Source organism: Anguilla anguilla, chromosome 18 (genome assembly GCF_013347855.1).
Source record: "Anguilla anguilla isolate fAngAng1 chromosome 18, fAngAng1.pri, whole genome shotgun sequence".
NCBI classification, from domain to species: Eukaryota; Metazoa; Chordata; class Actinopteri; order Anguilliformes; family Anguillidae; genus Anguilla; species Anguilla anguilla.
In genome coordinates, this window is record NC_049218.1 from 25,383,450 (window position 1) to 25,408,845 (window position 25,396).

The following is a 25,396-nucleotide window of genomic DNA, read 5'->3' on the forward strand; positions in this document are numbered from 1 at the left end:
TTTGTGGAAGTTACATTTCACACTTTAACCAAGATGTTGATTTATTTACTTACTTATTTGGCCAGAGTTGTGCGAAACAACTTGCTGTGACCTATACTAGAAGCAGAAGCCCTTGGTGTGCTCAGGTCTAGGCTAGACATAGCCTAAAACAATTCTTATTCTGAAAAAAAACACGTGACACAATTATTCTCATCCCCACATTTAGGATTTAGTAACTGCGCTCTCTATTTGCCAAGATAGCAGCATTGAGTCTTCTCCTGTACATTACATTACCTTACAGGCATTTAGCAGACGCTCTTATCCAGAGCAACTTACACAACATTTGACATGGGATTTTACATTGCATCCATTTATACAGCTGGACATATACTGAAGCAATGCAGGTTAAGTACCTTGCTCAAGGGTACAACAACAGTGTCCTACCGGGGAATCGAACCAACCATTTTTAGGTTACAAGACCAGTTCCTTACCCATTATACTACACTGCCGCCCCTGTAATGTTTCATGATGAGTCCACAGCCTTCGCTTGCAGTCTACTGCCCTCTTTCCTTCAGCCCACAGGTGTTCATTGGATTAAAGTCAGGGGGCTGGCATGGCCAAAAGCATTTTATATTTTTCTCATGTTCTGCAGGCACAAGACCAAGCTGATAAACCACGACGACGTTTCATTGGTTCATACGCTCTTTTGCTCACCTTTGTATAATAATGAACACTCAACACTGCAGCTCACGGTCATTGCAATGTCCAAAAAACCAAACCCGTTTGGAAAAAAAAGAAAGAAGGAAATTGTGCATTAAACGCATTGCGCAGATCGAATGGCTGCAGAATTGATCTGAAGCCATGCTTTCACAGTTGTAGTCTTCACTTAACTCTGCAGGGGTTCTATAATAGCAACACTTTCACAGGTTTGCAACCAACGCCGAAACTTCTCCACGCTCTTTTACAGCAATGCCATGGGAACGTTCCCCCCCCAAAGCAGCCTAGCCCGCGTGTCTTTGGATTGATTCGGATTTGGACGTATACTCACTAAAACTAAAAATATGCTAAACTATCATGTTGCGATGTGCACATTTTTCATCAGTATTTGTGACACAAAATGGAGAGACATATCTGGTTACATATGAAAGCAAGATGTCAAAAAAAATAGAAGAAAGCTAGTTTCCTGTGTAAAGCGTGTTCTAAAAACAACTTTCAGATAAAAACATGTTTACCTGAAAACCACAAGATATATATCTGACAAGACACAGCTATGTTTGACACAGTAAGATTAAAGATTAAAAGTGAAAGGGTAATTCCAAAAGATCCTCAAACACAAACTCTAAACTTCCGAACCTTCACCTACACCTCACCTCATCCTGAGGATCCATCTTACCTTATCTTTCTGTAAGTGATAAATAACTATTTTCTTTACAACAATTTCAAAGTTGTACCTCTCAAGTCAATTTTTTAAAAATACTGCAATACACGACAAAGCTGCAGGCTCTCAGCAGGTAGCTTGCTTCCTAGCAAACCTGCTGCGTTCTTTTTAAACAGACGTTCTCTGCACGAGGAGCAAGTTGAATAAAAACAATGCTGTAAAGCAATTTGTCCACAGAGCCCAAATGGCGGACACCTCTAAGCACCATTACACTTCTAAATGTGCTTGCCTTAGTTCAATGGAAGGCCACTGTTCAGTCCAAAGCATGGTTCATAAAAGAAGGACATCAATGTAAGAGATAAGTGTGGAAAAGGATAAGAAGACCGACACTTTGGAGAGGATATTTATTAAAATGACCATAATAAGAATTCACCTCAACAGAACAAATAACGCAACAGGATTTCCCAAAAATTACTCACCGGTTCATAATTTACATGGAATTGTTTTGCACATATTGAACACACATATATCACACTTTATAAATAACTCCGAAAAGTAATCAAACATGATGGGATAATCCAAAATCAGTAATGAAGTAACCTCCAGTACCTGCCAGGACAAATAATTTAAAGAATACAGGTATGTAGGTTAACTTTGCTAGAGATGTTTGCAGAAAGCTAGTATATACATTGCGTAAGTACCCAGTTCACCTCATTGGTTATTAACGGTATATTAGCCCTTATCCAGACAGATAAATATTCTGATTCAATTGTTTATGTTACCTTTAACTTGTGCCACATCTGTTTCTACCTTAAAATACAGTAGGCTCACTACATCTGTATTCTGTGCACTACATACCTAGTCCCAGTCAGATCAATATTTATAAGTGCAGCACAGATTCTCAAGCCAGTCTTTCAATGATCACATGAACTTGAACTTCAGTGTCAAATTACAGAGGAAAGAGAAACTGTTCACAAGCTTTATCGCAATATGCACTGTTCTGTGTATATTATAACAAAAAACGTGGCGACGCCCTTAATATCAAGCTTGCTCACACATTTACATAACACACATGCAGACATGCTTTTGGCAAGGTGGTTTCTTTCAGAATGGCCTGCGATCCAGGCCCATCCTATTGATTCTGACCGCCTGTCTGGGGACCCATCGGAATGCCTGATGTGCCCACTGCCACGCCCCACAACTCCGGAAGAAGCTCAGAAACGGATCCCGAGTGACGCACGCTTGCCGAGTTCAAGGAAATGGCGCCCTCAACAGTCGGAAACACTCGGAATTGCGATTTAGCGTCTTTTGGGCCAAAGAAGGTTCTTGTGAGCTGAGAATAGAACAGTGGTGGAAGGGGGGGGGGGGGGGGGGGTGGTGCTCCCCTCTTTCAGCGAGGTCGTCTGGGGATGGGAGGGGGGGACGGAGCTCTCTGGGGGGGGCGAGGAAGGGAACGAGAACGAGACGGATTTTGTACGTAGCGCTCCGTCATGGGGCTCTCAGGAATCCTGCAAAAGACAAGATCAAAGCTTATTCCAGCCTGGCGTGACTGAGACGCACAGCTGAAAGAACCCGGGTCCGTGCTAGCACTGTGTTAGCGCTGTTTTCTCAACATCTCTCGACATTATGTCAGGATCTCACTCATTTTTTTCTTTCCATTATTGCCTCCTTTTCACCTGTTACCGATGCATAGACGTTAATAAGCATGTGCTAAGTGTTAGCGTGGCTCTAAAGCTGCGTCCGGCACAAAGGCGTACGGCTTCCTGCTTTCCTGCACCGTGATTAGCACGTGCTCATGGTGCTGCCGCAACGCACCGCCTCCACCAGAAATGACTTCTGTTTACGATGGGACGTCTCTCGGCCGAAACGCTGCAAACCGAAAGAGAGGTCGAGGCAAGCGTCTGAAAATAAACTGCCGGCGTTCAGCTTCAAAAATATAACACCGTCTAGAATCTTCCGGCGTCTGAGAGCTGTGCGCTGTGACTCCGACGGGGCAGCTACCGCTCGCAACGTTAGCGCGCGGCTGAGAGGGCAATTCGGCCGCGAGCTCGGCCGCGCGGTGAGGTTTACCTTTCGGGTACCCGGGGCGGGACCCGCGGGGGGGGCAGGACTGGGGGCGGGTCGCTACGCGGCGGCCGCGGTGGGATAGGAAAGTCTACGCTGTCCTGAAATGTGAAGAAAAGAGAAATTACGTTTACACAAGCACAATCATTCTCTTCCCAAACGATCACAAACACTAGCGTGGGATAAGCCATTTACTGCTTCCATACACACTACATAAATAAAGTACAGTATATATACTTTAAACTATAAGTATAAAACCTGCCTATTGACAGGCATGTTATAGGCAATAGCTACATACTTCATACATACTGGGCGTAAGACATAAACCTTTGAGTGAGATTCTTCAGAGGATGGGGAGGGTGGGAGGGAGTGGGTGTCATATTTGCATTTTAAAAGGGATTTAAAAAGTGGATTTCACAAGATATTCTAGGTTGACTATAGGTGGAAATTAGGCAATGGAAAATTTTGCCCTGATACGAGGAAGCAATTTTTCGAATGTTCTCGTGTTCTCGTTCGAGGGAGGGGTTTCGGTTGTGGGCCTCACATCCAAGTCGCCGTCCGCTCCACTGCTGAAGCTGAGCGTGCTCAGTCTGTTGCTCCCTTCACCTGTTCAAAATTAAACCCAAAATGTCAGCCTCTTCCTCCCCGTGTGGGTGAAGTAAAGACAGAAAACAGAATATTCACAACAGACCACAGAATGCTCGCAGTGAGATATGGTTATTTATTCTCTACCTGCCAGAAGCGTATTTGGCCAGGAAGACAGGTTTCTTTTGTAAATTAAGTATTTTTTTTTAAAATAAAAATTAAAACTACTCAGAGAGAAATATTAAGGGGTAAAAGTATGATAACCATTAAAAGCAAAAAGCAAGTTAATGCTAGCAAAACACTTTAGCTAATATGTATTATTAAACAAAAGTGGACGCAGTGACGTGCAATACATAAAACTTCTGATTGGGTGACTAAAATATTACAGCTGACAGCTAATTCAGTGATTTTAAATCTGAACCATGAACAGACTTACAAGAATTCCACTTTATGAAATTTAAAAAATATACTATTTCAGTTTTAGCGTATGTTTGATCGGCACAGAAACCTTTCATTTAACATTTTTAAAAATTTAACATTTTCACATGTGATTGGCGTTTTTCACATGAGCGTGAAAATGTCCACATGCGAAAAGAAAACATGACGTGACATCATGTGAAATTCTGAATTTTCATGTGACTGACTTCTACAAATGTGAACTGAAATTTTCTTGTGAAGACAAAATGTGACCCGAAGCGTGACTTTCCCAGCTCTCGTCTTACAGGAGGCATTCTTTTTATAGTTCACATGTGTACTTACACATGTTGGGTGTTCACATGTGGCTTTTGGACTTGTGGTTTTTTTCAGAAGGGAATATAAAACTGATATGTGTACTGACAATGGTGAATGAACACTATAAAATTAATTTGTTGATATTTTCAGCCTTTGGAAACATAATGTTACTATATAACCTGGAGCTAACTGAAGAGTATTTTCTTGCATTAAACCACAAACTTGTGATTGCACCCATCACCCCCCACCCCCTCACAAACCCAAAATGTCAGCCCCTTCCTCCCCGTGTGGGTGAAGTAAAGACAGAATATACACACCAGACCGCAGAATGCTCGCAGTGTGATATGGTTATTTATTTTCTACCTGCCAGAAGCATGTTTTGGCCAGGAAGACAGGTTTCCTTTGTAAATTAGGGTTTTTTTTTTTAACTACTTAGAGAGAAATATTAAGGGGTAAAAGTATAATAACCAATAGAAGCAAAAAGCAAGTTAATGCTAGCGAAACACTTTAGCTAATATGTATTATTAAACAAAAGTGGACGCAGTGACGTGCAATACATATAACTTCTGATGGGGCGACTAAAATATTACAGCTGACAGCTAATTCAGTGATTTTAAATCTGAACCATGAACAGACTTACAAGAATTCCACTTTATGAAATTTAAAAAAATATTATTTCAGTTTTAGTGTATGTTTGATTGGCACAGAAAGCTGTTGTTTAACATTTTAACAATTTAGCATTGTCACATGTGAATTCAAATATGTGCATGCGAGAAGACAATGTCACACGTGAACTGGACGTTTTCTCTTGTGATTGGCGTTTTTCACATGTGCATGAAAATTTCCATGTGAAAACAAAACGTGACATGAAATTCTACATTTTCACATTTTCAAATGTGAACTGCAATTGTCCTGTAAAGACAAAACATAACTAAATATATAAATAGCATAGGTTACCTTTTCCAGCTCTCGTCTTATAAGTGGGATTATTTTTACAGTTCAAAGATGTACTCTTCTCATGTTGGGTGTTCACATGTGGCTTTTGGACACATCGTTTTTTAGATTTTTTCATAAGGGAAATAAAACTGATATGTGTACTCATAATGGTGAATGAACACTATAAAATTAATGCGTTGATATTTGCAGCCTCTGGAAACGTAATGTTACTGAATAAGCTACCCTGAGGCTAACTGAAGTGTATTTTCTTGCTTTAAACCACAAACTCGTGATCTCACCCTCCACCTCCCACCCCCTCACAAAAACTGTCTGAGCCAGCTGAAAACAGACTCTGAAAAAAATGACATTCTATTTAAAAAAAACCTATAAAGTGAACTATCCCTTTAACCAGAGAAGGACAGTGGCCACTGTTTTATCCCGTAAAGTGCTCAGGCGCCCAAGACAGAAGCATCACTCTGCCGTGACAGCACTTCCTTCCCCAAACACTAGTTGAAATTACCTCAGAGGAAGATGGCCTAGCGTGCGGTGTGGTGCGGTGTGGTGTAATTCAGCTCATTCTGATTGGTTTATACTGCTCCAGATTGTACATGAGGCTGCATCTGGTGATGTCATTTTGCTCCCATTAAGTGAAATTCAGAGGAACTGCAATTGTGTAAGCATTGCGTCCTACGCAGACATACGGACAGGAAGAAAAAACGGCAGGGCGGCAGTGTAGTAGAATGGCTAAGGAGCTGGTCTTGTAACCTAAAGCTCGCAGGTTCGATTCCCTGGTAGGACACTGCCGTTGGTACCCTTGAGCAAGGTACTTAACCTGCATTGCTCCAGTATATATCCAGCTGTATAACTGGATACAATGTAAATCGCTCTGGATAAGAGCGTCTGCTAAATGCCTGTAATGTAATGTAATGTAAAAAACAGATGGACATTCCTACGGCAAGGAGAACTGATATTTGGAACGCTGGGTGAAATGTTTTCTCAGATCAGATGAGAAGCCTGAAACAGGTTTATAAACTAAGCTGCTTAATCTGAAGTAATATCATTAGCTGAGCTCATGACCACAAACAGCTGCCGATTCTCTTGCACCACACAGCACGTAGCCTAAACTTAACACCCCAGAGAAAGTGGAATCTGTTGCAATGAGTGGTGGGGGAAAAAAAACCCTTTGTCACATATCCTTTGCAGACAATGACTGCTTTAAGTCATCCACCAGTGCTCTTTGTTCTTAATGATGACCCAAACTGTTGATTTTTGTGAATCTAAGGTTTGGCCTATAGTATGTCTCTGACTGTTTTGTTCTTAATTCTTAGTCCCATAATGGCTTGCTAGCCTCTCATTGGTACAACTCTGGTCCTTATGCTGACAAACACCAACAACAGACTACAAAAGCAATTAAAAGCCTAGGATAAAGAATAGATACTAAAAGCACTTATACTTGCACCAAAGAAGCAATCAAACACCACTGACTAATCAGAAACACCAGCGAAGACAAACATTACTGTGCCCTAAAATGGGGGGGGGGGGGGTATGTATAAAAAGCGCTGCTATTTCTACAAGGTGAAACCAAAATGTATTTCAATACCCTTTCATAAAAGATACAATCAAACAATTCACTGTAACCACATAAGAATTATTTGACTATAAATCCAACATAATGGTGTAAAGAGCCAAATCAAGGAAAAATATGCCTTTGTCCATTATGGAGCTATATATATATATATATATATATATATATATTAGAATCCGTTCACTGAACACTTAACTTGACTGAGTAAACCTGACCAATCACAACCAAGCTCTACTGCCTGTGTTTCTCATCCACCAATGGATGAAAAATCACTACCTGGACCCCACAACTTCGCAACTCTCCTCAGCCCTCGCTGTATTTTGCAAACCGACACCAACTCAACACCCTGCAGTTGTTTGTGCTATGTTTAACCTTCAGGTCTAATTGAGACGGCCGTCAGCGAGCCCTGGGATATCACCACATAACTTAATGGCCTCAGTAAACAGGCAGTTTACTGCCGGCAGTATGAACAGTGTGTATTTAGCAATGGGTGTCACGTTAGATAAGGGCAATCTGCTCAGCTAATGCACTGTTTTTATAAATGTGAAGGAGAATGGCAGCATTGTTTTCTTTATGCTTATCAATACGTTTTTTAATTTTTAACAAACCAAAATAATATTTATGGGAAGGTGCAACTTGCAAGGTGCATAAGGAGAGCAGCTCTATCAGTAAAAAGGTATGTTGAACTGTGCTGAGGTAAAAGAGCAGCACAATATTTTGAAGTTTTCTTTATGAAAAATAGCAGAAGAGGAGCAGCAGTGTGTTTGTAAAGAGGAGCAGCAGTGTGTTTGTGAAGAGAAGCAGCAGTGTGTTTGTAAAGAGGAGCAGCAGTGTGTTTGTGAAGAGAAGCAGCAGTGTGTTTGTGAAGAGGAGCAGCAGTGTGTTGTAAAGATGAGCAGCAGTGTGTTTGTGTAGAGTAGCAGCAGTATGTTGTAAAGAGGAGCAGCAGTGTGTTGTGAAGAGTAGCAGCAGCTTGATTGTGAAGATGAGCAGCAGAGTGTTTGTGCAGAGGAGCAGCAGTGTGTTTGTGAAGAGGAGCAGCAGTGCGTTGTGAAGAGGAGCAGCAGTGTGATTGTGAAGAGGAGCAGCAGTGTGTTTGTGAAGAGGAGCAGCAGTGTGTTTGTAAAGAGGAGCAGCAGTGTGTTTGTAAATATGAGCAGCAGTGTGTTATGAAGAGGAGCAGCAGTGTGTTTGTAAAGAGGAGCAGCAGTGTGTTTGTAAAGATGAGCAGCAGAGTGTTGTGAAGAGGAGCAGCAGTGTGTTTGTAAAGAGGAGCAGCAGTGTGTTTGTAAAGATGAGCAGCAGAGTGTTTGTGAAGAGGGGCAGGCCTGTGTTTCGGAGTAGGCGTTGCACTCACTGGACACGCTGGAGACGCTCCCGTTGTGCCAGCTGCCTCTCTGCATGGACCTGGCGGGCGGGTTGGAGACGGGGGGCAGGGTCATCGTACGAGGCGCCGTCTCGTACACGCAGCACTCCACCTGCAGGGACGCGTCGCCACGCAGGCCCCGAGGCAGCGGGCCGGTGATCTCTGCACGGAGAGAAGGCATCCGATCAGCGCTCACTGTCTGACTGCATTAGAGCAGACAGCCTAGTCTCACAGCACCCTTTCCTGCCTGAACCCGACCAACAAGGCCTACTTACCTTACGCTACATACAGATACATGTACTGACTTTTTTTTTTTTTTTAAATATGTTTTTTGGGGTTTTTCAGCTTTATTTGACAGATCAGTGTAGAGAGACAGGAAATACTAGGAGGAGAGAGAGGGAGAGACATGCGACAAAGGTCGGCCGTCCGACTCGAACCGCCAACGTCGCAGCTCGCAATGAGCATGTGGAAAGCGCTCTACGGGCTACGCCACTGGAGGCCCCTACATGTACTGACTTACATACACACACACACACACACACACACACACATGCAGACACACATGCAGACACACTCACACACACACACGCAGACACACTCACACACACACGCAGACACACACACAGGCTAAGGTTTACCTATGTCTTTTCCAGTTCTTCCTTTCTCTTTGTGCCTTCTGGTAATGCTGTCTCTCAGCCTCTTAAGATTCTCCTGAAATCGAAACTGCAAGTGAATCCTCCTGTTACACATGCAACTCATTATCCTACTCACGTACCGCACTTTTAAAAATATTTGCTTACACAATTCTTTATTCTGACTAAAAAACACGGGACAAGAAGAAACATATTACAATACTGATCACAGCTCTAGTGAGAAGGATTAACAGTCCATGAAAGTGAGCGCTGCAGGGGTCAGTTTTACAGGTTCCACATGGGTTCTGCACAGCTGTTCCCCTCAGAAAAAAAAGTGTGTTTGGAGAACCTGCTGGTAGCGCAGAGACTGGGAGCGCCTCTCCTGGTTCTGCTGCCAGGACTTGAACTCCAGGACGGCGTCCTCCACGTTCAGGGCCCCCACTTTCACCCGCTCCTGTAGCGAGATCAGCTGGCGCTGCCCGGGCGTCCTCATGCCCGCGTACGGGTCGTAGGTGGTGGTGGACAGCCTGTCCCGGACCGGCCTCGCGGGGACTGACGCAAACAGAGACAGCACGCGGTCGTGAGGGACAATTCAAACACACAGGAACAGCAGCTAAACGTAGGGCCTCATAAACACACAGGAACAGCAGCTAAACGTAGGGCCTCATAAACACACTGGAACAGCAGCTAAACGTAGGGCCTCATAAACACACTGGAACAGCAGCTAAACGTAGGGCCTCATAAACACACAGGAACAGCAGCTAAACGTAGGGCCTCATAAACACACAGGAACAGCAGCTAAACGTAGGGCCTCATAAACACACAGGAACAGCAGCTAAACGTAGCGCTTCATAAACACACTGGAACAGCAGCTAAACGTAGGGCCTCATAAACACACAGGAACAGCAGCTAAACGTAGGGTTTCATAAACACACAGGAACAGCAGCTAAACGTAGGGCCTCATAAACACACAGGAACAGCAGCTAAACGTAGGGCCTCATAAACACACAGGAACAGCAGCTAAACGTAGGGCCTCATAAACACACAGGAACAGCAGCTAAACGTAGGGCCTCATAAACACACCCGAACAGCAGCTAAACGTAGGGCTTCATAAACACACAGGAACAGCAGCTAAACGTAGGGCCTCATAAACACACAGGAACAGCAGCTAAACGTAGGGCCTCATAAACACACAGGAACAGCAGCTAAACGTAGGGCCTCATAAACACACCTGAACAGCAGCTAAACGTAGGGCCTCATAAACACACAGGAACAGCAGCTAAACATAGGGCCTCATAAACACACAGGAACAGCAGCTAAACGTAGGGCCTCATAAACACACAGGAACAGCAGCTAAACGTAGGGCCTCATAAACACACAGGAACAGCAGCTAAACGTAGGGCCTCATAAACACACTGGAACAGCAGCTAAACGTAGGGCCTCATAAACACACCCGAACAGCAGCTAAACGTAGGGCCTCATAAACACACCCGAACAGCAGCTAAACGTAGGGCTTCATAAACACACAGGAACAGCAGCTAAACGTAGGGCCTCATAAACACACCCGAACAGCAGCTAAACACACTGGAACAGCAGCTAAACGTAGGGCTTTCATAAACACACTGGAACAGCAGCTAAACGTAGGGCCTCATAAACACACTGGAACAGCAGCTAAACGTAGGGCCTCATAAACACACAGGAACAGCAGCTAAACGTAGGGCCTCATAAACACACTGGAACAGCAGCTAAACGTAGGGCTTCATAAACACACAGGAACAGCAGCTAAACGTAGGGCCTCATAAACACACAGGAACAGCAGCTAAACGTAGGGCCTCATAAACACACTGGAACAGCAGCTAAACGTAGGGCCTCATAAATATAAACATTTTACTAGCTTAGCAATCCAAGGGTTTGGAGATAAAGTCGAAGTGCTGATGTGTGAGCTGCCTATGAACATTATACATTTGAAAATAATGACTTAGATGGCGTTCATACAAAAGAACTGAATATATTGGCAGGTGTCTGGGGTGGTGTTGGCACTGTTTTAAAATCAGGGGCTGTATTTCGTATATGTATTTGTATTAAATAGTTTCGAAGATACGAGTGGGATACGCGTGCTCACCTGAATAGAGTCCTCCAGGTGTCAGCGTGGTCCTGTGGCCCACAGGCTTTTCGTGGAACACTGAAAGAACAGCGAGGACAGCTTATTGCCGCTCTTATACATTCACGCGTGAACAAGAGTCCTGGGTTTCAGCAAAGAGATTACTTTAAGTAGCGGAAGGTCTGGAGGATCTAGTGCTACTGAGTGGTGCATGGGGTAAACCCACCTCTGGAGATGTAGGTTTTGTTGTCCTCTGGCTGGGTGGTGACGGTGGGTCGGGGAATCGGTGCCGGAGGCCGGTTGGTGACGTCCGGGACGTAGCTGAGGAGCTCATCCACCGTGTCGTATACTTGATCCGGAAAACACAGGTTATAGGGGTCCTCCTCCTCATCTTCCTCTTCCTCTTCCTCCCAGCTCAACCTGTTCTCCGCCACTCTCCCCTCCCCTTCCTCTCCCCGCTCCTCCTCTTCCTGCTCATCCTCCTTCTCCTCCTCCCCTTCATTTTCAGTGCTGAACTTGTCTCCTTTACCTGCATTCCAAAGAAAAGAGAGTTGCATTCCTACAGGGAATATGACCGTGCTGGGAGCAGACCGAGTTCACTGCACTGAATAACAGAGCTGTGGTAGAGCAGGTGTCCCGACTGACCGAGGAGAAACTTGCGAAGTAAGGCCTCCTCCGGGTTCAGGGCCTCGTGCCGCATTTTTTCCATATCCTCATCTGTGCGGGAAGTACACAGGGTCAAAGGTGAAACATCCCAAAAACAACCCAACACACATCAAAGCGCCAACACAAATCCCAGAGACGTGAAAAGGCGCGCCTCTACATTCGATCCGATGGAACGCGCGCTCAGTTAATCGAATAAACAACGTCAGTTAGTCGACGCAATGAAGCGGTTAATCGCTCAGGCCGACGGGGTGTCAAAGCGAAACAGGAAAAAGGGTTTTCGAATCGCAGCGCTGTTCCCTATCGGCGGCACGCCCGCGCCGATCGGAGTTCCCCCAGCGTGAGTGAGGGGGCCGTACGTACAGAGGTCCTCCACGCAGTCTGGGTCCAGCTCCAGCATGGACTCGTAGATCTCCTCCGAGCAGCCGGGGTTGAGGGAGAACTTCATCAGCATGTCCCGCGACGCGGCGGACATGGACTCGTACACCTCCTCCTCGCCCTCCTGCGCGATGCTGTCCTGTATGTGCGACTTGAGCATGTCGGCCGTCTCCTGCGGGGCGGGGGGGGGGGGGGGGGGGGGGGGGGGAGGTGCCGCACACAACCGTGAAGAGCGAGGAGGACAAACGCGAAAAACCGCTAACAGCAAAAGTCCGTTCCGGGATTTCAGACTGCCCTTCGGTTAAGTAAAGGGGGGCGGTTCTGGGGCGGACCTGGGCGCTCTGACTCACCACGTACTCGTCCATGAACTGGCGCAGGTTGGAGAAGCCGTGCTTCTCGGCCACGTTGTTGGGGTAGTCGCCGTAGCGGTTGGCCACGCTGTAGGCCTGCAGGGCGCCCGGGCACTGCAGCAGGAGCGCCGCCAGCTTCCTCAGGCCGAACTTCGCCGCGAAGTGGAGCAGCGTGGGGAGCTCTTCGCTCCGCTGGTCTGTGTGAGGCGCCGAGGTGGGGTGGGGGGCGGGTTGGGGGTGGGGGCAGGATACAGGAGGTGGCGGCCACAGAAGGGAGAACCACCACAAGAGTCACGCTAATGGAAGGTTACACCCATCTGTTCAGCTCAGAAATGAAGATGTGCTCGCCAAGAAAGCGTCGCCGAGTTACTGCGCGAATCTGACACAAATCCCATTTGCTGTATCAGCATTTAAACCGAAACAAAATGGACGCCTCAGAAAGGGCGAAGCTACATTTAACGGTTAAACATTCACAGGTTAAACTAAAACGAGACACTTACAAGTTGACATGTTTTCTTCCTCAACTTGGCTCACGCCAAATATGTGTAAGCCTCTTGTGGGTATTCTGCTCCTAAGGGACTCGGTCAGTAAATTGTCCAGTGCCTCTGTGCTATTGGAGGTTATATTAAAAGCCTGGAAACATTGACAAAGAAAGTGGCATGTTAAAAAATTATTTAATGTTCCTCCCCGACAGTGTTCATGTTGTCAGGACGTTTGTCACGACAGCCATTGACACTTGACCCCTATTAAAACTGGGAAACATTATCTTCAAAGCCACATCATAGACACCTTCATTATTAACATATCTTTGTTTCATATCTTTCATAAATAATCTATTAAATCTGTCAGCCATTTTATGATTTATGTCCATTTGTTAATTGATTCAAGTTCCAAGATAAAAAAAGATAATAGAAGAAATCTCCAGTATGTTACATCTTACCTGACACATGAAATCCAGGGGATTTGTTATGTTTTCTAGGCAGCTGCTCAGTTCTCCCATGCTGGTGAAGTACGCAATGGGCCTTGAGCAGATCACCGAGTCATTGCAGTACAGAGACACTAGCACCATGCCCGAAGGCATATCTAGAACAAAAAAGAGTGACCTACATTTACACATTTATATTTAACCAGAAACAATTTACCCAAAGCCACAGACAATTACATCATTGTGTGCTGGTAGCAGACCTGGTGCAAATACGTATTTGTTTCAGATTAAAATGCTTTTCTGTGCTCTATTGATCTTGCCTGGTGTAATTGAGGCCGCCAATATGACCTGAAGGCGAGGTTTGGATTTCTGAGAGTATTTCATTGGTTCCAATACCCCAGACAAGATCAATAAAGCAAAGAAAAGTATTTGAATCCAAAACAATTACGTACGTGACCCAGGTCAGGCTGGTAGGGTCTAAACGACTTGTTATGCAGTGCGTGTAACAGTGTGCAGAAAATCAAATCTGCATTGCACTGCACTTTCAATCAGTAATAGTGCTGCTAGAAGCAACTGACGATCAAACTAACAGCATCTGTGCTCGAGAACCCCCCAGGGAAGCATGTGGGTGAGTGTGAATACAAAATAGCCTGTGGGCAGGGGGGGTGGGGTGTGGGGGGGCTGGTATGTGGTGTTGGGGGGCGGGGGGGGGGGGGTGGTAGGGTGTGGGAGGGCTGGTATGAGGTGTTGGGGGGTAGGGTGAGGGAGGGCAGGTAAGAGGTGTTGTGAGAGGTGGGGTGGTGGTGAGGAGGGGGGGGTTGAGGTTTGGGTTTCCTCTTTTAAAACATTTATTTGAAATGCTGGTGCCTACCAGGGGCCTTGACTCTGACGGTGTAGTCGTTCTCAAAGGTGCCCGGCTCACGCTTGGGAGCGCAGTCCTGGCAGGAAAACTCCACTTCAGCCCTGGCCTGGCAGTCCATCTTGCACCTCAAGATGATGAAAATATTTACCTGAGACTTTCACGACACGCAAAAGGGAAAGAAACATTTATTTATTTTTTTTAGAATGGTTGCAATGATCACGTGGCAAAATACAATTATAGTGGCAGTACCGACATCTAATTCTCTGCAAATAACACGGCAGACCTTCAGTGTTATTTAGAAACAGGGATTTTTAAAATACTGAACTAGTATATACGGCACACAGAAATGATGTAGCAGCGTCAAGCCTGAGTGTGTTTAAGATGTGACTTCACCCCGAACCCAAAGTTAGCACATCTGAAATAAACCACTGTCTGAGGCAAAAATATCATATGAGAGAAGAAGCCAGCAACAGTTCAGAGCAAACACAGACTGTGTCCTCCCCGTGGACGAGCAAACACAGACTGGTTCCTCCCCGTGGACGAGTAACACAGACTGTGTCCTCCCTGTGGACGAGTAACACAGACTGTGTCCTCCCTGTGGACGAGTAACACAGACTGTGCCCTCCCCATTTTCCCCATAAAAGCTTTAAATGGCTGAAATGAGGGTGTATTCGTGCCTCTCATCCAGTGCGACCCTGCCCGGGATAAGCGGGTATAGATCATGGATATATTTCATTCTCAGTCGAAGAAAATGCGCAGTACAGTGTAACGGTCCTTACCCCACACTGTATCCTGTCGGGCTGGACGGTGAGGCACGTTTCCTGGACTGAAGCGGCGGGCTGGACAGGTGACCCTCGGCGGATCTCGCGGCCCTGCTCAGGCGCTTCCGTTTCCGGGGGTGATTCGGGGGGTCGGGGCTCCCCAGCGAGCGTTTCCGGGGCGACATCAGGCTCCGGCTCCGGCTCCGGCTCAGGCTCAGGCTCCGGCTCTGGCTCTGGCTCCTCCCACAGCTCCGCCCCCGGCTCTGGCTCATCCCCCAGCTCCGCCCCCGGCTCTGGCTCCTCCCACAGCTCCGCCCCCGGCTCTGGCTCATCCCCCAGCTCCGCCCCCGGCTCTGGCTCCTCCCACAGCTCCGCCCCCGGCTCTGGCTCATCCCCCAGCTCCGCCCCCGTCTCCGTCACGCTCGCATCGTACTCCGTCTCCACCTCTAGCTCACCGACCGCCGCTGTGTGAGAATGGGGAAATGGACCAACGCGTGACCAGGAAGTAGCAGAAAGCTGCCCTTAAATGGCCAGCACCGCATACCGGCATCCCCCGAAGATATTAGACCAGTTCATTTTAGTCCAGAGGTTTTTCATTAAATTAAGCTGAAATTGGCTTCAAGTTCAACAAATTGATCACTCCTGACGGAAACACCTAGTCAGCCTGGATAATTACTTGCGTGTGATGCGTGTCGCAATAGGAGGAAGACAAACAGCTCTGCTATTATCGTGCCTTCAGGTTGAAAAATTGACAGAAATGCACCGCGTTTAAATATTTGATTCTGAATCAAAGGACATTATCAGTGACTCAGGTGACTCTGTCTATGCTGAGTCTGTAGAAGACATAATCGCTGATACGAATACCGCTGCACAGCCTTTCAAGGTTGAGCCAGAGGTGATCGGTGTTGGAGCCAAAAACTAGAACACATTCTGGGAAATACCCTTTTCAGCAATCTTGCCCAGATTCATACGGGAAGACTGATACCAATTGAGTGTGTCCCTGTGCATCCAGTACTATTAGACCAGTGGTCTCCAACCCTGGTCCTGGAGAGCTACAGGGTCTGCTGGTTTTCATAGTGACTCTGCACTTCATGAATCAATTACAGCAGTTGATTACACAGTTAACTCAACTCACCTGGGTGTCTTGGGTCTCAATTGGGTGCTGATTTTAAGGTGAAAACAAAAACCAGCAGACCCTGTAGCTTTCCAGGACCAGGGTTGGAGACCACTGTATTAGACAATATGGGCCGCATGCTAACAGTATTAGCTCTAGCAATTGGTGCAGATGGACTAATGCTGCAAATTAGTCTAGCATTATATGTCGATTTCACTTTTCCATTAGCGTTGTCGCAATAGTGTTCTTATGCGCCATCATGTATAAGCGAATTGTTTGGTCTAACAGAAACAGGGCAAGCTATAGCAAGCTATTTCTATCTCACTTCCTCATCACAATATATGACGTAGGTGATCATTCTGAAGATTGCTGAAAAAGGGAGGCGGGCCAAGGAGTAAGCAATTGGATCTTTTAGGGCTTATTTCTTGCCTTTATTTCAATAATGTTCTGTTTTTTTTAACATTGTTAGTCATTCAATAGGACAACTTCTTCCATCTGGCTGGTGTATTTCCTTTTTTATAATATGTGGTGCTTGCCCTTTAAGAACTGACCTACCCAACGATAGACAGGTCTTAAAAGAACCAATATTGTTGACTTCCAAAACTGACATCTAAAACAATTTAATAGTTATATTCATAGTCGTAGTAATAGCAGTAGTAGTAATAGCAATAGTAATAGTAATAGTAGTAGTAGCAATAGTAATAGTAGTAGTTGCAGTAGTAGAAGCAGTAGCCTAGTTGTTGTTGTTCTTGTTGATTTTTTTGTTGTTGTTGTTATCACTGTACATATAAGGTACAATTCCTTCAAAATGTCAGTTAAACAAACACTAAAATAGCGCTCTTAAGGTAACACAACCAAGTCGTAATGTAATTCCCTTTTACACAGTTTTTTTGATGCTAATCACATACAGTGAGCACTTGGCAGCAGGCAGATGAATTAAACATCAACCAACCTTGCGATCTAAGTGGAACTTTCACATAAAACTCATTTGGCAGGTAAGACCTTCAAACTAAGAAAACAATTGCCCAGTCATTACAGTCAACCTTGCTCATTGCTATCGCATGACGTACGGCCACCAGGAGACGGAATCACAGCAAAAAATGGGAACTTTTTCTGCGTCACATCAGATCCTATGCATTTCCATTCTTGTTTAATTTATTCATTTTGCTAATATTTTGAATTCTCCGCTAGCTCCATTTATGCTAAAGGTACAATAACAATAAACGAAGATGAATCAAAACTAAACCTAATTATAATATCATCCCAGAAAATTGATTAAACATAGCACAATTAGAGCATTATTTTAAACTCCTTCTTTGAAATTTACCATGTAATATTGTCACGTGGTAGTTTATTTATTTTTTTACATGAATCTTTAGAACAACCATCTTGATGGACCAGTGGATTCGAGTGCAATTTTATAAATAAATACTGCATTCACTTCCAGATCATAGTTAAAACTATAACTATAAAACAGATAATTTTGTGCTTAAAATATAAAATAAAAAAACGGTGGTGCATTTATTCAGTGATTAAAAACAAAACACTGAACACTTCCATGGAAATCAGTAACCATGACAACAGTTGCTTTTTTGGACCTGAAGGGTACAGTTCATTTAACAGCATATTTTCTTTGGCTTCTCACAAGCTTCATTAAAATAGATAGTGATTTTACTTCCACCTTTTAGGCCTAAAATTGTATGCCTAGATAAAACTATTTCAGTTCCTAAATTCTAAATTTTGAGTATAGAGCTTTCATGAAAGCAGTTTCTGAATTATCTTGATGTACACGGCCGCTTTTAACGTGAAGGACTAAATAATGCAACGCGTTTCAGTTCATATTTACCCTACCTTACTCCCTACCAAATCTTTAGCATGCATAATTGCCTTCTTGAAAACTGAGGCTATGATTGAAAATGTCTTTTTATTTAACTTTCAGTTGATGCTTTAGCTTTTGGGTATACAGTAAAAGCTAGCAGTCAGCATATAACACCATATCACTAATAAAGGAAGAATGCTGAAACCTAATCTTAAGGCTCATCATCTTAACTGAACAATGTTTGTTGTGGATCTTTTACCAATGCACAAAAACTTCAGCCACAGAGTGAACCATGACTCTAAAGTAGAAATATGTGAAATGAGAATAAATCAAATTGGTAATCAGAAAAAAGGTTAAAGAAAGTCTCATACAAGTAAAAAGAAAAGGCCTTGTAATTTTTGGACACGCGTCATCATTAAAATGGAAATGGGTAAACGAACAGCATCCTTCCTGTCAACACAAAAGTGAAATGTTATATAACCGCATGCAAGCGCTCTTTATATCATTTCTAATAATATCGTGCGCTTTCTGACACTGCGGGCCTACGCTGACTGTAAGAGGAACTTAATCTTGTGTGTCTGCACGTACAAGGAGGTGCAGCAAAAATATTCTGGTAGGCGGCATTATCCAAAGCACTTTACAATTGATGCCTCTCATTAACCCATTCACATACACACTCACACAACAACGTTGAAAGGCTGCCATGCAAGGTACCAATCAGCTTGTTGGGAGCAATTAGGAGTTAAGTGTCTTGCTCATGGACACTTCAACACACCCAGGGTGGGGGATCGAACCGGCAACCCTCCGACTGCCAGACAACCGCTCTTACCTCCTGAGTTATGTCATCATCACTGCCCGTCACCCCACGGCATTTTCCTCCAGAACCCAAAACCTATGTGAGATCCTGGATGATCATCTGAGCTTCTCAGGATGCATAGCAACAGGCTGCCTAGCCCTTCAGGTTCTTCCTTCACCCCAGCCACTTCCACTGCTATGAGGTTACATGGCTACAACAAACCCTCATAGTCCCTCATCTACCACGGCTGTGACTGTTGCTTGCTGGACTCACACGTCCTGCTTTCCAACACTCTGCACTGGCCTCCGGTGGCTACCTACACTCAGATCGCCGTTAAGCCGGGAACGATGCTGTCCCTTCCTATCTTCAGACAACGATGACACCGTATCCTCCAACCAGATCTCTCCGTTCAGTGTGATCCCTCCCAGATGGCTGTCCCATCTCATCCATCGCCTGGCAATCGTTCCTCACAACCTTCCCCAATCAGCCAGGCTGGCACATTCACTGGCTATTTTCCACAAATACTGGAAAGCCCACCTTTCAGACTACGCTACAGCGCTTCAATTTTAAACAAACAAACAAGAAAACAAACAAACAAATTAATTAATTCTCTCCTTTAATCTTGCAGGTCCTAAGGCATGCACTTGGATGGAACACATAAATCAATATAACTTTATTGTTGCAACTTTGCCTATCTCTAGTGGTGCTTGCTTATCACGTGAAATGCACTTTTTAAAAAGTAATTTTGGCTAAAAACGTCAAATTATTAAATGGACTGCATTTATATAGCGCTTTTATCCAAAGCGCTTTACAATTGATGCCTCTCATTCGCCAGAGCAGTTAGGGGTTAGGTGTCTTGCTCAAGAACACTTCGACATGCCCAGGGCGGGGTTTGAACCATCAACCCTCCGACTGCCAGACAACCGCTCTTACCTCCTGAGCTATGTCGCCCCTATGTCGTATTAAACTGTAAATAGTAATCTGTGCCACAACACTACTGGGAATCTGGATATGTTAGAACATATTATTATTATTATTATTATTATTATTAGGAACAATGGGCCTCAGTCACAAAACATGCGTACAATCATATTTGGTCAAAAACTGTGTGTAAGAACGTTTCCACTAACATTTCGGCATTCATAATTTTTTTTTCTTATCTATATTTGTTCATGGCTGTTTCCTTACGCTAATCACATAAACAGGATTGTGCATAAAATTTAAAAACAGTCAGCTTTCATCATCTCATACACCTGGGATATGCACAGAAACAACGGTCTGCATGTGTCATGAATCCCATATTTGTTTTTCATAGGAACAGTTAATTAAGAACAAATTAAGTAAGAATAATTTAAGAAACGTTTTGCGAATGAGGCCCAGTGTTTTCCCAACACAACAAAGTGGATGGGACACTTGACTCAAACGCGTAAGCTAGGCCCACATCGGGGCATAGAGCATGTACTATACGCGTGTCTATGGCTTGGGGGATCGAATTGGGTGGCTGCACTGGGCATGTGAGGACCTTGTGTCAGGTGGGGATTTATTTATTTATTTATCTAAATACTGACCAATTAAATCATATTTATTATTAGCTAATCATACAGGCCAAGAAAATCTAGCATAGCCTACTGTTAGACAATGACAGCGGACTGAGCTGAATATTTACGGGGCGGGAAAATTACCCTTAAACTTATTATTTGTCACTTGATTAATTTATTCCGTTGCTAATTAACAATACAGCAATTTACAGCATACTCAGTACCATCAGATACAGCCAGTTCTCCTCAATTAGGCTATTCTTTTCACTTGCATCAAAGAACTATGGACATTTTATTGACAATCGGCTATATAAAATTGTGGATAAATTCAGAACTTTTATGTAACTTAGACTCACAATGTTTTATGAGCTGTGAACCATGCGCTATCCATGTTGTGCCAAAACAAACTTCAAAGAAATAAAAACAGACACGTAACCTGTTTGATGTTTTATTTCAGTAAGCTAATGCAATTTGTGCATGCTCTATTTCTAACTTTCTGTTAAAGGCAAAAAGCATGCTCTTTCTTTCCATGATGGGTGGCCATGGGCCTTATTAAGCGAGTAAATGCACCAGCTTATCTATGTATTTCACTCGTAGGCGATTCCTATTCTGGCAACTGCCTGTTGATTTTTTTATTTAAACTTCAAGCACATGTTGCTACAGTTGCACATGTTATTTCACTCGTTTCCCACTGCTGTGCATGAGATCTAATTAATTTCATAAATGAACATTTTAAACTGTGATTTCTCTTTTCAGTTTTCTGCATTTTCAACGACTTTGCTGTGACTGCTCCGTGACTTCAGCCAACATTCTTATTATAGGCGACAAACAGTCACGGCAAAGTTGTTGAAAATCACAGAAAACTGAAAAAGCGAAAGAAATCTTGGCGTAAACTACAGATTAGTAATTAAATTAATGAATGGATCTCATGAGCAGCAGTGGAAAATGCATGAAATAGCACTCACAACTGTAGCAACAGTCACAAGTTAACTGCTTGAAGTTTCAAAAAATCAACGGGCAATAATCGGCTGCTAGTCAAAAATAGCCTATGAGTAAAATATTGATATGGTGGCGGAAAGAGCATGCTGTTTTGCATGCTCAACTTGCATGGCTAAAATAAAACACATGTCTGTTTTATCACACCTCCTAAGAAAGGATGTTTTCAATATATACATAGGGTACATTTAACCATCAATTACTTATAGGAAGTAATAACAAGATAGTTATTGTTGAAAAAAAAATGGATTGAAATGTTGAAATAATATAATAACATAAAAGGAATATACTCATAGAGAAAGTTAAAATAATAATGAAATTAAAATAAGGAACTGAGCAAGGGGCTAGAGTAAATTACATTCAGACATAAGTATACAAAGTTTCCTGGCATGGGAGCTTTGACCTTTTTTATACATCTGTTAAGTAGAGAAAATTCATTTTTTAGTGCATTCCACCATGGGGGGAATTCGGCATTTATGTATATAGTATTTTGTTATGATGATGATGATATTGTTAACTAGAAATTCAATATGCTTGTTCTTCAAGATTACTCCTAACCGGATAGTTTTGAAAGAGAAGAAATCTATATTTATGGATTTGGAGCTCAGCCAATCATGCAAGGATTTCCATAAGTTTTGGATCGTGTCACAAGCAAAGAACAAGTGTTCTGTTGTTTCTACATTTGTGTTGCATAGGTGACTACCTCAAATTTAAATCTTGTTCTGATTAATTCATTTGAAGGATAAATTTCGTTTACAGTTTTAAAATGTATTTTTTTTTTTGTTTAGGAGGAATTGGAAATTTTAGGAATTTTGTTCTAATAGCCAGTATTTCAGTTTTTGAGATTAAATGTCCTCCTCGTTAAACCGGGGTACTTAGTAGGCCTATTTACCAAATATTGCCTCAAAAATGTATTATTGCACCTTTTGTGTTAAAAAAAATCCACATAGTCTATATTTATATTTTGTAATTTAGGTGTTGGCGGGTTATCTATATTTTTAATTAATTGAATAAGTACCGTTGGAATGTTTTTTGTCACTTTAATACAGTTTTTAATAGAGCAATTCTAGTTATATACATTATAGGTTTTATGGTGCGCCACTTGTCACTGAATGTTACCGTAAATGGGGGGAAGGAGCGCTGGGCAACAACACTGTTGACATGTGGGGTGTCACGACAAATTTCAACCCCATGGGGCCGCCACACTTCTGAGACAGGAATCTTGATCCCAACCCATTCCAGAATCGAATCTGTATACATTGTCGCACCTTGTTTCTCTCAGCATTCTGCAAAATTGTTAAAATGCGTATGCCTACACAAATAACAGGATAAGTTTGACAGTTATCATCCAAACCGGCCAAAAAAATAACGGAAAGCTCTAAAAAGGAGGAAATCACGGAAATAGCGAAACATGGGGAAAGCCACAGGCTAATTGTGGACTACCACACACCTTCATATAAATTTCCCAGGGACCAGCACCCCGAGGTTGCTAACTGAGGAAAGGCAACTGGTGCTGTCCATTTTCACATAGGCCAACATTAAAAACTACGGAAGTGCACTTACCGTCGGAAATAGACTCCAGAACAGTAGAAACATATAGAGCTGGATCGTCATCGGAGTACAGTTTTCTCCACGCGTGCCAATGTTGGAAATGCTCCTCTAGCATCTCGCTCTCAGACACCCCACAGAAAAGCAGCACCATTTTATTTGGAGGACAGAAGACCTTCTGGTACGTCTTTAGCACTTCGGGGTTGTCTTGCAAGTCTAAGAACGCAGCGGACATTAAAAGGACTATGCTGCTGCTCGCACGAACGAGCGCCTGCTCGCGCTCACGCAAGGCCGTGCTCGCTTGGAGCAGATGCAAGACCACCGATTTGTCGTTGAACTTCCGCGAGAATCTGAGCACGTTCTGCAGGTAGACGGCCCACTCCTCCGCCTCGCTCATGTAAACGATCAGCACCTCACATCGGGAGGAGGATTCAGAGGTCACTGGAAAAGAAAAGATTACATTTTTCAGAGAAAGAGAATAATTTATGCAATACTCCAGCTGTCCTGGTCTTGTGCTTCAAACAGGAGTCGGAATGCTCAAATTAACCTGCTAGGACATTTCATTAGCTTTAAAAAGGAAGTTCCTTCTGTAACCAGAGAGTTTTTTTCAGTGTGTCAGATTTGTCTGATAATTACTGCATATAAATTATTGTGAAGCTTCTCATTCAGTTGGACTATTTTCTCAGCCAACCCACAGAGAAATCCATATTTAAAATAGGTGACAACAAATCTATGTTACCTACTGTTTGTGAAGCTGTACATAGATGCTGATTTGCTTTTCCCTTCCAAATTAAGAAGACTTACTAGGTAAATATTTTTTTTAATGATTACCCACAGTTAAAAAAAAAAAATAAATAAAAAACTCATTTTCAGCATGAGACCGAAACTCTGGGATTTGTTGTGTTTTCAGTTAGTCATTCATTAACTTCCAAAGCATAGAGAACAAATACATGGCTGCTTTATAATTAACTACGCTCCATGTGAAAGAATGAGTAGAGGGGAGTGCAAATATTGTGCTAAATCAACATTTCAGGTTTTATTTACACTGGAAATGCTGTGTCTTCTGTGTAATGCCATGTAAAACACGTCTGTAAGTAAAAAAATTACATCCTCATTATGTCATTACAAAATGACAACCACACAGAGCTGAACAGACTAAAGCAGAACAGGCTTTTACAGCAGCCTGAAGAAAATGCTATTTTGACATAATATGCGCTATACTGCTCGATATGAGAAATGCTCCTCTAGGACCAACGTTTGAGGAAGACAAGTGGCTATATAACATTCAAGTTGGAATAAAAACAATTCTGCTTCATTATTTTAGTCAAAGAAAAAAGCGTGCCCACCAAATAAGCCAAAGAAGGAAGCAAACCGAAACGGACATACGCACTACAAACCTGGTTCTGTCATGACAGTGTGGTCCATAAACTCCTCGCCTGCAGTTGGCTCGATGGCAAGTTCAAGGATCAGTTTGTCACGCAGCGGTTTGGGAGGTCCGATAAGCCTTTACAATGCCTCGGATCGCACTCTGTGGACGTTTCTTCAGTGCAGGTTGCGTGCAGCAACCGGGTCGAGCTCTACCCGCTTTCAGCCCCCCCAGCACAGAAATAGCAACTGACAGTTTCCTGCTACTGAGCGCCACAGCGTCACTTCCCAGAATGCATGTGCTCAGTGAGAAGTTGCAGAGAGAAGTTTCTGAAAGAAATTGTCTGCTGTCTAGCTGACATCGCCATGTTGCCTGCGAGCAATTTTATATTACTGTAAAAATGTATAAAGTGCCCTGCACAGAATGTGGATTAATGGACAGTCTCTGTTTTATTTTATTTTATTTTTTATTGTCAGCAGAATGTCTGATAAAACTTTCATAATTATTTGCTTAAAAAACTTGATTTGAAGAAACTTTGAATACCATTTGTCCACTGAAGCCGTACAGATTTCCACTGCACCTTTTCATATAATAAATATTTGTTGAGCTTCAAAGTGCAAATCAGGAAGTGAAAGTCATTACAGGTTAGACTTGGTGTCTTGTTTCACTGATCTGAATCACAAAAAGAGCAAGTCCTTTGCAAAACTGAAAAAAAATGAACTAATGGCCTGTTGAATAACCTACCTGAAAAAGAACGGCTTTGACAGGTAATACTTCTCTAATTAATCTATACTCATTTGGTTATATTTTAGATTTGGGCATATCAGATTCCCCCTGTCATGTGATGCACTTCATCTGAAGAGGGCAGTATGTTGGAAATGTAGGCTCTTTAATCACATTTTAACAGCATGGATTGCTGATG

General features: G+C 43.4%; 2 protein-coding genes across 3 annotated transcripts; both read right to left on the reverse strand.

The window, feature by feature from the left end:
* Positions 1-1,744: 1,744 nt before the first annotated feature.
* On the reverse strand, positions 1,745-15,588 carry pik3ap1 (phosphoinositide-3-kinase adaptor protein 1). 2 transcript variants are annotated; one of them, XM_035400498.1, is made up of 15 exons: positions 15,316-15,588; positions 14,546-14,661; positions 13,690-13,832; positions 13,250-13,382; positions 12,750-12,946; positions 12,385-12,571; positions 12,004-12,075; positions 11,585-11,887; positions 11,380-11,439; positions 9,607-9,809; positions 9,264-9,336; positions 8,617-8,787; positions 3,966-4,027; positions 3,428-3,522; positions 1,745-2,865 (listed from the first exon to the last, which is right to left on the reverse strand). In XM_035400498.1, the coding sequence occupies exons 1-15, from the start codon at positions 15,567-15,569 to the stop codon at positions 2,748-2,750; spliced, it is 2,187 nt and encodes a 728-aa protein (XP_035256389.1). In that variant the 5' UTR covers positions 15,570-15,588; the 3' UTR covers positions 1,745-2,747. The 2 variants fall into 2 exon arrangements, with proteins under 2 accessions (XP_035256389.1, XP_035256388.1); XM_035400497.1 differs by lacking the exons at positions 1,745-2,865; positions 3,428-3,522; positions 3,966-4,027 and having other exon boundaries at positions 4,222-8,787.
* Positions 15,580-24,727, reverse strand: LOC118218363 (phosphoinositide 3-kinase adapter protein 1-like; the record flags this gene model as incomplete). The annotated part of the gene is made up of 3 exons (XM_035400970.1): positions 24,506-24,727; positions 23,124-23,549; positions 15,580-15,761 (listed from the first exon to the last, which is right to left on the reverse strand). Coding segments are annotated over exons 1-3 (636 nt in total), but the record flags the coding sequence as incomplete, so codon positions are not given.
* Positions 24,728-25,396: the final 669 nt, after the last annotated feature.